At 30.3% G+C, this 11,195-nt stretch overlaps 1 protein-coding gene across 1 annotated transcript in view; it reads right to left on the bottom strand.

Annotated features, from left to right (window-relative positions):
• Positions 1-1,187: 1,187 nt before the first annotated feature.
• Positions 1,188-11,195, bottom strand: part of LOC113367755 — a 58,250-nt gene continuing 48,242 nt past the window's right edge. The window contains 2 exon segments of the mRNA XM_026609335.1: positions 1,188-1,283; positions 1,285-2,081. Coding sequence (XP_026465120.1) covers positions 1,188-1,283; positions 1,285-2,081 — 893 coding nt within the window.

The following is an 11,195-nucleotide window of genomic DNA, read 5'->3' on the forward strand; positions in this document are numbered from 1 at the left end:
ATCTAAATGTTAATATTATGAGGTAAAACTTTTATAGTGCAGTAAACGGATAGGAAAAAAGGGTGTAACCTCTGAATTTTTTTACTGTGCTCCGAATTGAATGAAATTTTGGAATTAGGTTCATCTTACCCTCAAGTTCAAAAGTGAAAACAATTCGGATGACACCCCTTCTCAATTGTGTAATTACATTTTTTCAAAATAACGTCGGAAATCTATAAAAGAACTAATTATAAGAAAAAAATCTTTTATAGTTTTTCAAAAAAAACTAATACTTTTCAAGTTACTGGCCCCTAAAGATTCACATATTTTTGGCGTTTTTCTTCATTTTTTTTGCAAATATCTCCTAAAATATACATTTTAACAAAAATCATGTAATGGACAAAATAATGTCAATAAAAATCTTAATAAATCGGTATTACATAAAGTGTTCTAAGAAAAATATTAAGCAAGATTTGAAAGATCAAAGTCGTTTTTTATTTCGTTCAAGATTTAATTGTTGTATTTAAAACCATCTAGTGTCGAGGTTTCACATTTTATGCATTTCGGTGAAATTGGGTTTTATAGTGCTCAACATAAGCTTTAAAATGAGTGCTGTTACAAGTTTTTTGCGTGTAAAATGAGTGAGCTATCATGCAAATAAGAAGCATATACGATGTTTTTTTCTTTTAAATCATATGGTTTAATGAGCGCTATTTCCACCAGAATTAAAGTAATTCACATTCCATCTAGATTTCACTTCATTATAGACATCTTGATGGATTTTAGCAGATTCACTACTTTAGTACAAACTATTTTAAGAAAACTCAAGATTTTATACAAACTTTTTTTTCAATTTTTTTTTAAATCGAAATTATTTTTTATTATATCATATATATTATTCATATTATATATTAGTTATTTAAAAAAAAAATGTAATTACACAATTTCGAAGGGGTGTCATGTTATGGCGCAACCCGAATTGTTTTCACTTTTGAACTTGAGGGTAAGATGTATCTAATTGCAAAATTTCATTCAATTCGGAACACAGTAAAAAAAATCAGACCTAAAACGCTCCGTTTACTGCACTATTAGAGAATATTTATATATTAATTTGGAAGCATTTGAGCACTTGGGAGCAAAGAAATTCGAAAATGTCCATATCAAGTATCACCCTTAATATTTAATAATTCGGTGATCATATTATATTTCTAATCAGGAATTTCTTCAACCTCATCCAAATTAGGCTTGCGATCATCTTCTTTCTTCTTAACATAATCCACAACCAGTTCCAATCCAATCAAAGCCTCTCAAATCTTTCTTCTTCTGCTCCTCATCTTTACTTTTATCATTTTCATTCTCACTATCACCATTTTGCTCCTCATCATCATCGTCATCGACAGAAATCGTTGCATCTTTACGCTCGGTTGAAATATCATTATAAATCCTGGGCAAATTTTGCAAAACGTAATTAGTATTACAACCATTATCGGGTTTTTTGTACAAGTTTTTGTCGTTGGATAAATTCACGGCGCCTTTTGAATTTGAATTTAAATTTGAATTGTTATTGTTCCGCGGTAAAGGAACGGAGAACGCTGACCCGTGTCTGCCAACCGCGAAATTGTTAGCATCGGAAGCCATCTTGGAATAAGTTGAAACATTTGCTAATTTTTGTTCCTGTTCTTTTTTATTGCGGTCGTAAACGTGTCCACTTACACGTAAATCTATAAAAAAGTGCAAAGGGTCTATTACCCCGTAAGGAGGAGGATACAACGGTGGATACCACATTGGAGGCGGCGGAGGCAAAATCAAATCGCTCTGTTGGTGCTCCTGATTCTCTGTCACTTTGACAGCTCCTTCGCTACTTGTTGAGTTTCTTAATATGTTTTCGGTGGTGTGTTTCGTTAAATGATTTTGTGATGGTGTCGATTCGTGTTGTGGTTTTATATTTGTTGTGAGCTCTAAAGGACGATCTGGAGAACGTATTGTTGAAGGTTTTTTGGAAAAACGATCGGTTTCTGGGATTGAATTTGTGTTGTGGTGTTGTGCTGATGTCGGAGGCATCCAGGAACGTTTTCTTGTACGACGAGTCGCCATGCTTGCACCTGAGGAGAAATTGAGGTTAGGTTAGAATTATAATTGGATAAATGTATATATATATATATATATATATATATATATGTGTGTGTTTTTTATTTATATTTATTTATTTATATGCATGTATGTCAGAATTTACTTCAAATCCTAGCATTGTGTAAACAATTCATATGCTCGAATTGTACAATTGAAAAGGTGTTGTATTATTGAATAGATATGAATACATAATATGGAGTGAAAATTTGAGAAATATTCATAAACTCGAATAAATTGTCTGTTTATAGAAATATGTACAATCGGTATAATACGCAACTAGTGGTGTATGGCATCGTGCCTTAAGGCAAATTGCTGAAACTTCCCGTACCATAATGAAATATTCGAGAAATTTTAAACGTTTTCAAATATATTATTACAAATACTGTAACTTTCATTATTTTTGCTATCTTGTTATATCTGAGTAAACTAAATGTAAATCATAAATCAATTTATCTCCAGAACAAACAATCGTCATTTCATTTCGAATTCAATTTCAAAAAAAAAAGTTGCCTAATTTACACAAAATTGAAAAAGTGCTCCAGTTTCCGTTTTAGACCGCAATTCAGAATTGATTTTGAAAATTCAAAAATTGTTCGAAAGATATTGATTGAGAATCGTGCTGATTAGTTTGTGGTAGAGATCGGCTGGGCCGTTTTCTTGTAATAAAGTGTTAAAAATGTTTGTTTCGATGATTTTTATTATTAAAATATTATGGCTCTACGACAACTCGTTTAGCTTTAAAAATTTGTCAAAGTTTGCAATAATTAGTATCGTTTTTTGGCATTTGTCAAAATTAGACCTTTGATCGACGTTTGCTCAAAAACTCCTGAACCGTTTTCAGAAATTTAAAAGCCGTTTGATGTATCTCGATGAAGACTATTGTTTGTCAGTTTTGTGCGACGATCTGCCGAGCCGTTTCTTTGTAATTTGAAAAAAAGTGTTAAACCTTCTGTCCACATTTGAGCTCAAACTACCGAATCGATTTTAAAAAATCAAAAACTGTTAGAAAGATATTTGTTGGGAATAATACTGATTAGTTTTAGGTGAAAATCTGCCGAGCCGTTTTCTTGTAATTTACTGTTGAGAAAAAAATTTAAACAGATTTTTATGGGACCTTTTTTAACGATATATATCATGGTCTTATAGAACTTACTGAAATATTACGGCCTTAGGACAAGTAGTTTAATTTTAAAAATTCATCAAAGTTTGAGAAAATGATTAGTTTCTTTTGACGTTTGTTAAAATTAAAATTAGACGATTCACTTGGTATAATGATAGAGTACTTGGTCTTAATGAACACACTAAACCATTAAAGTCCTACGGAAACTAGTTCAATTTTAAAAATTGTTGATATTTGAAAATTTGCTTTTAGAAAATACCCCGATAAAGTGTTCGTTCGGTTTCAATTATGTGCAATAAATCCACTCGGAATACTTTTAATCACTCATAAATTAATTTATTATTGATTAAGTCGATTATTTACACATATCGGGAAGTCCATGTAACTTGCCTCAAGGCAAAATACCAATACCAACTAGTTTTCTTATCGATTCATTAGAATGCGTTATATTATATTAAAATCGTAATAAATAAAAATAAATATTATTTATGATTCGTTCTGATCTTAAACCAATGAGTAAACTTAAATCTCGTATTAAATAATAATAAATTCCTCTCCACTTACTCCTCTGTGTCTCTCGAGCCCTGACGAGGCTCCTCAGCATCTCGCTGAAGAAATAAGAATGAGCCCCGGCGGGGGCGGAGTATAGATAGGGGGGCGTGGCCGCCAGCAATCTGCTCACCAAGTCGCCGCCCCTGATGTCGGCTCCACTTGGGGCCGATCTCAGGTGGGGGGCGTGCGGAACGGCCGGGGACGATGTCAGCAATTCCTCCCCCATTGTTAGGGAACACCTAGAAGACAAGACGAGATAAGATGTGAGATATAAAAGGATATAAGATTTGTATACATGCATATATATATATATATATATATATATATATATATATATATGTATACATATATATATATATATGTATTAATTTGGTAATATGAACAAACAACACTCTTCTTGCACTAATTTATTAAATAATAATTTTCACAAACGTTTCGAGACTAGGTTTGTCTCATCATCAGTGTGTTATAATTAAAAAATTTTTTAAAATATGGATATCTAAATTAGCATGTTGTGTTTTTCATTACAAGTCATTCACTGCACGCTGCTCTTTTAATACCAACTGTCTTCGGTATTCGTATTCTCCTAACGACATCTATTTTTCAACTGGACCCTAATCCTTTCTTTCCTATCTGAGTGAGTGACTTTACAATTTCAAGTGGTTTTCAAGTAGGAGAGAATACGAATACCGAAGACAGTTGGTATTAAAACAACATGCTAATTTAGATATCCATATTTTAAAAAAATTTTTAATTATAACACACTGATGATGAGACAAACCTAGTCTCGAAACGTTTGTGAAAATTATTATTTAATAAATTAGTGCAAGAAGAGTGTTGTTTGTTCATATTACCAAATTAATATCTATTATCCACTCAGAATACATTTGTCATATATATGTATATATATATATATATATATATATATATATATATTGTGTGTAGCTCTCGATCAAATGATTCGGTAAAACTTGAAAACGGCTAAACCGATTTGGCCAGTCTTAGTCTTGAACACTTCGTGCCAATCCACAGATGGTCGAAGAGGTGGATTATTACTTCAGAATTGCGTAGATACTTTACATTATTAATTTGAAAATTTTTGTAGAAGCGTGATTTAAATAAAACAATGGACGGTGGTTAATACGTCAAATGTCAAACGTTTCTGACAGATGCTGTTCAATTACGTTTAATAGGATGTTTTACGTGAATATTATTTAATTATGATTAAATTGTAGTAAGTAGTTTTGTTTGTAGTTTTATTTATATACAAAAACGTTAGCAAACGGGCCGCAAGTGTTACTAGAAACTCAAAATATCAACTTTTTTGATATGTTAATATGAAAATGCACTATTTGGTATATTTTTCTCAAACACGGTGTTCTGAAACATCTCATTTGTATAATTATATACTCATTGGTATTTATAACACATCTTCTAGATTATATTATTTTTTATTTATGTTATTTAAATTCAGAACCTAAATTTGGTATCGATTAAATGGGACATTTTGTTGAATAACATTTTTCCAGTTATAATTTCCCAGAATTTATCGAAAAATAAATAGCAATATATGAAAGTCCGGGGTTAAAAAAGTCCACTACCTATGTGGACCAGTAAAGTTAAGCATTGTTTAACAACAATATTTGAAAGTAGAGAAAAAAAGATGTATAACCACCTACAACCTTGATTTGAAAACGGTAATCTTTGAAATGGGGGAGATAAACGGTAATGTTTGAAAGGCCATAATAAAAGTATTTTCTTTCGTTGGTAGTTTTTTATCATTAGTTGAAAGTGTAATTATTTTATAACACCTTCGAAATTAAAATAAGACAGTAAACCTTTTTGCCACCTGGCCGTTTCAGGTTACCCCCGCCTATAGGGTAAAAAGGTCTAGATAATAAATTTTTGAAAGACATCAAAAAAGCACATTTCTACAATGATGAAGTAGTTGGCAGTTTCACTGAACGTAGTCAGATAATTGTTCGTTTGATATGTGTTATTTGTTGTGATATAATTGTTATGGTTTTCACAATATAGTTTATATTTGCTCAAAGTCAAATTGGACCTTTGTGCCTCGCCCTGCTCTACATATATACTTTTTATTAAATTTACTTTAATTCATCGAATGTAACTTGAAACTTTTCAAAAAGCAGGTCAAAGAAGAAATACTTAATTCATTTTTTATCTCTCCTCGCAGAAATTTGAAAATTTTGTATAAGTTCAGTAGTATTATTTACAATTCTACACAAAATCCAGAATCCAAAAAGAATCTGAAAAACTTGAAACGTAATCAATAAGTCGAAAGACCAAAAAAGACTTGGATTGGATTATATCATGTTTTCTATAGGAAGTGTATAAAACTTGCAGTTTGATTGTATTGACAAAATATAGACAAACCAATGGGGTTTATTGTTTTTATAATACCTCATTGTATACAGCATTCAAACAACACATCCTTATACACTAAAAGTATTAATATTTTTGATTCTCTAGAAATTGTTTAGAATATACCTTACTTAGCAAAACAACGTTTTCCGGGTCAGCTAGTATATATATATATATATATATATATATATATATTTACAGGTACAATGAAATTGTGTAAACTGTTTGCTAGACATTTATATCCGGCACAGTTTAGTTTTGCATACAGGATATGAATACAAATGCAACGAACTACATAAACTTTATCCCAAACAGTTTCTACTCGTTCCACATAATATACCTTTTACAGAATTTATACGCTAAAATTAAACTAAACCTAACGAACCTGTCTTGAAAAAATAAACTTGGAAATTTCGAATTTTTTTTAACTTCCATAGACTAAATTTTAGTTATATAGTAATTACAGGCAATCGCATAAAAATAGAAAATATTTTTTTTTGCTCAAAGGTTTCTGAACATTTTGGAATACCTTAAAAAAAAGTATTTGGGTGTGTGTATGTTTTTTTTTTGTGTAGCGAAGGAAATGCCTTTATGCATCCCAGACCGGGTGTGTGTATGTGCATGTGTATATATGTGCGTATACAATTTTTTGTCGACGAGGATAAAAGGTAGTAAATTTGCCGACATACGTGAAATTTCAAGAAATGCAAATTATTACAGAGATGTACTTAAAATATGTTCAAAATTTAAATGAAAAGTTATAATTTAAAACTACTAGCACATATAATGAGAAATTAGTATTGAGAATGCAAGGCATCTCTTTCGTGAAAGATGTACTAATTAAAAAAATTAAGTTTAACTTATTGTGACTTTTATGAATATTAATTACTAGTGTTACTTTTGAACAAAAACTTTTGTAGGGGCGACTAGGGTGTAAATCTGTGCAAATGCCAATGATTCGTCATTCGCTCTCGATGATATCATTTCTATACGGGTCGATTGTGGTTGGTCGTCGTGTCGCGTGAGTATGATTGCCTTGATTGTATGTCCAATGCGAGAACTAGTAGAAATCTTGATTTGATAAAAAATATCTGGATCAGGAGGATATTTTATCTCGTCTCCCGTCTAAATAATTATTGTGAAAATAATAAAACAAATGAAAAATCTGTGCCGTGTAAAAAACGAAAGTTTATTGAAGTAATCTGCATTATTCGTGGTTACGATATATTTTTGAGGTTATTAAAATGGAAATTATTTTTGTAGGCAAGATAGATACTACATACAAGTTTAAGGGGGTTGTTCTTTTTTTTTACAAAAATGCAAGGTATTTGTTTTTGTTTTTCTCGAAATGTGTTCATCATAGAGATATGCAATTTTTTTTAAACAAAAATTACAAAATCATAGAATATTACGAAATTTTCTTTTTCTTTTTTTTCGCTGTAATTTTTTAACCAGGGGGCGACAAAGTCGGCCTTGCAAAATCGCCTGAAATAAAAAAAAAACTACGTTGAAGAAGAAATTTGAATCCAGTCCCCCTACGAAAATGAAATAAAAAGCAAGAAGGAAAAAAATGGCAGCTATTTAAAAAAAGTGTCAAAAAAGGCCTTTTTTGGGGGCGAGAAGCTTCGCAAAATTTTTTTGCGTTATGTTATCAAGTTGTTTGAGGTAGGGGGACTAGGTATTGCACTGGTGAACAAATTAAAAAAAAGTGCAAGTCGATCCGACTTGTAGTTTTTTTTAATTTGTGGCACCGCATTGAAAAAAGTCAACTTGAGAAAAACGTATTTAAAGTTTTTAATATAATGTACTAAATACACCATTTAATTTAATGTACTAAATACACCGTGGTGTTCAAAGGTGCTGACACATTGAAAAGGTCATGTACATGAGGTACTATAATGAAAAAGAGAGCAGCTGGCATACAATAGCTCCGGAGCGATGAAAAAAACGATTTCAGAGGATCATACATATAGAGATATATATATCTATAACTTCGTCAAAAAATAGATATTGAGATGATTTTTTTTAATAATTCTAAGGTTTTTAGCTTTCATAATATCAAAAATCTCAAAATCGAAAAAAAAATAAAAACCCCCTTAAAGAATGAGACTGCATCGCCAGCGGAAAAGTAAAAAAAAAAACAAGCAGTCAATGAATGCATGTTGATTTTAATTAATTGAAGTTCTTCAAACACAATTACATAAGTGAAATTCACTGCGTGAACAAATATTATAGAATTTATTAATCAGTAATTACTTCATTTCTCTAATGCAATTTCTCTAAGGTTCAAGTCCGAAATACTAATTACAATGACAAACCGATCATGCCGTATTTGAAGTATGACTTTAATTTCATTATTATTTTCGAATATTATAAATATTTTCAATGCTTTTATAAAAATATAATTTATAATTTATTATTATATAAATGTGTATAATGGTTGATATTAATAAATGTGTGAATCACGATTTTTACAATAGCAAAAAAGTTTTACTTCAATCGCGTGTGAACCTTACGCGCACTTTTTTAATTATTATGTTATTGAAATTTGTAAGTGTTTTGATATATTTTGTGATAGATTCGTCTCTGTTCGAAGAAATCCAGTAGGTACTTATGATGTATGTAGATGTGTATGTTCAGAAAGGGAATTAATGTCTTACTGAAAGCATCAGTCTATCATTTGTCATCCTTGGAGGTTCCGTGATTACATTTGCTTTAAATTAATTAATTCCCAAAGTTTATTGTCGTAAGATATCTATATATCTTATATATAAAATTCTTCTGTAACAATGTAAGTTTCATAATTCCTCCTAAACTATAATTCGGATTTTCATGAATCTTCCTGAAGTTTGTTCGGGAATTTTCTAGAATGTTTTGATTTTAGAAATATAGTTAGATTGTAGAAATAAATGGAAAAAATTACAAAAAACCGCTTATCATTGTTTGCCCTTGAAAATATTTGAAGCTTAGTTTGACAATAAAAACAATTGAAGACTGTCATTTGCCAAAACATTTCTATTCACTTATAGGCTAACGCAATATTGAAATATAATAAATTCATGATTATGAATAAGAAAAATGTAATGTCTACATTATTATTGCCGAAAAGCAGCTGAGATGTGCCTAAAATTAAACTAATTTAAGATGCAAATAATATAACATGCGTTTGACAGTATGCGCATGGACTGACGCGCACGGCGAATCGTGTTCTCAACTGCGCGTTGCTTGCAATAATTTTGTCTGCGCACTTTGCGAACAGATTCGCCGTACGAATTCGTGCAAACAAGACGAGCCATAAGTGATTGCGCTCAAAAATATTCAATTTGCAGTCGTTTTGCCTTACTATACTAAATCACAATACAAAAAAAAAATATTTAGAAGTTTCATTGTGTCAAAAATTCATATGTTTGTCATTTGGTACGGAATATTTACTCAATGGAGCGCTTTCGGTCTGAACTTTTTCTGCTGTTTTCCATTTTGTTTGGAATTTTGGAACTAGGTTCATCTTACTCTTCAGAAGTGAAAAACATTTAAACTCCTTACCACTTCTCGGGTGGATGACATTTCTTTTCAGAGGTGTAATTTTACTTTTTTCAAAATAACGTTGGGTATCGATAAAAGAACTAATTATAAGAGAAAAATGTTTAATAATGTTTTTCAAAAAAGCAAATACTTTTCAAGTTACGGCTACTGAAAATTTGTTTCTTTTTGCGTTTTTATCATTTTTTGCTAATATCTTTAAAAACATACATTTTAACGAAAATCATATAATGAACAAAATTATATCAATTAAAATCTCAATAAATCGCTATTTAATAGTGTTTTTGGAACATTATTAGGCTAGATATGAAAATGGGTTTTTATAGTGCTCAAAATAAGCTTTAAAATGAGTACTTCTGCGTGTAAAATGAGTAAACTATCATGCAAATAAATGAACGCATATAATGTTTTTTCATTTAAATCAAATAGTTTTTCAGTGCCATTTCCACCAAATTTAAAAATAATCGTATTCATCTAGAAAAAACTTTGGTTTAGAGATCTTGATGGGTTCTACAAAATACCACAACTTTAGTACAAACGATTTTAAAAAAATCCAATTTCTCATTATAATATCTCTAAAAGAATACGTATAAAAGCATATATACATATATATGAAAAATTCGAGGTATTTTTATTACTAATTATTGTTGTTAGTATTTTTCGATTACACAAATATTGATAGAGGTATTAATTACGAAGTGCGCGGCTGTCCAACCAGAGGTCTTTCGAGCCTTTAACCCTTCGCCGTTTCCTCATTGTGCCGTAGCTCATCTTAATCACCTTTGAAAATAGTGTATTCAAGTTATGATAAATCAGAATTAAGAGTAATAATCCAATTAATGTGGTGGATGGTGACGGAGTGCAAATGTTTTCCACTTCTGACTAAGATAAAGATTAGCCTATTTCCAAAATATCAACGTAAATTGGAGCACAGTAAAAAAATTCACAGAGCAATAATTTGGTTGATCGTAAGTTGAATAGAGCACATGTGAACAGGATTGACAATTAATTCACTTCAAATATAAACTTAAGCAATAATGTATATTTTGTTTATTAGAGAAAAAAATGTAATTTAGATATTAAACTTACTAAAAGCCAGTTAAAATATAGTACAATTATAAAAATCATAGGCAACATTATTGAAGCAATTATTTTGGGTAGAAAAATAAAAGGTATTTTGCACCTTTGTCGCGAATGCTATATATTAATTCTTTCTGAATTTGTTGTACTTTTTAAAAGATTCAATTTTCAACACGTGTATCTTATGCTATGACCATTAATCACAAAGGCAGACGATCATTTTAGTGTGATAAATTTGAAAACAATGTTTTAGTCGTGAATAAACAAAAAATCATTCATTTTACATCCACATCTACAGTATGACTAAAAATACTATATAACCCTTAAATGCAATGAAATAAATTGAGCTATTGGAAATAAATTTGTTCTATAAATCGCAGTGTATAATTTTTATATACGAGTACAATTT

The sequence above is a fragment of the Ctenocephalides felis genome, unplaced genomic scaffold (genome assembly GCF_003426905.1).
Source record: "Ctenocephalides felis isolate EL2017-DRISC unplaced genomic scaffold, ASM342690v1 CF-g0.4_SCAFFOLD_01170, whole genome shotgun sequence".
NCBI lineage: Eukaryota > Metazoa > Arthropoda > Insecta > Siphonaptera > Pulicidae > Ctenocephalides > Ctenocephalides felis.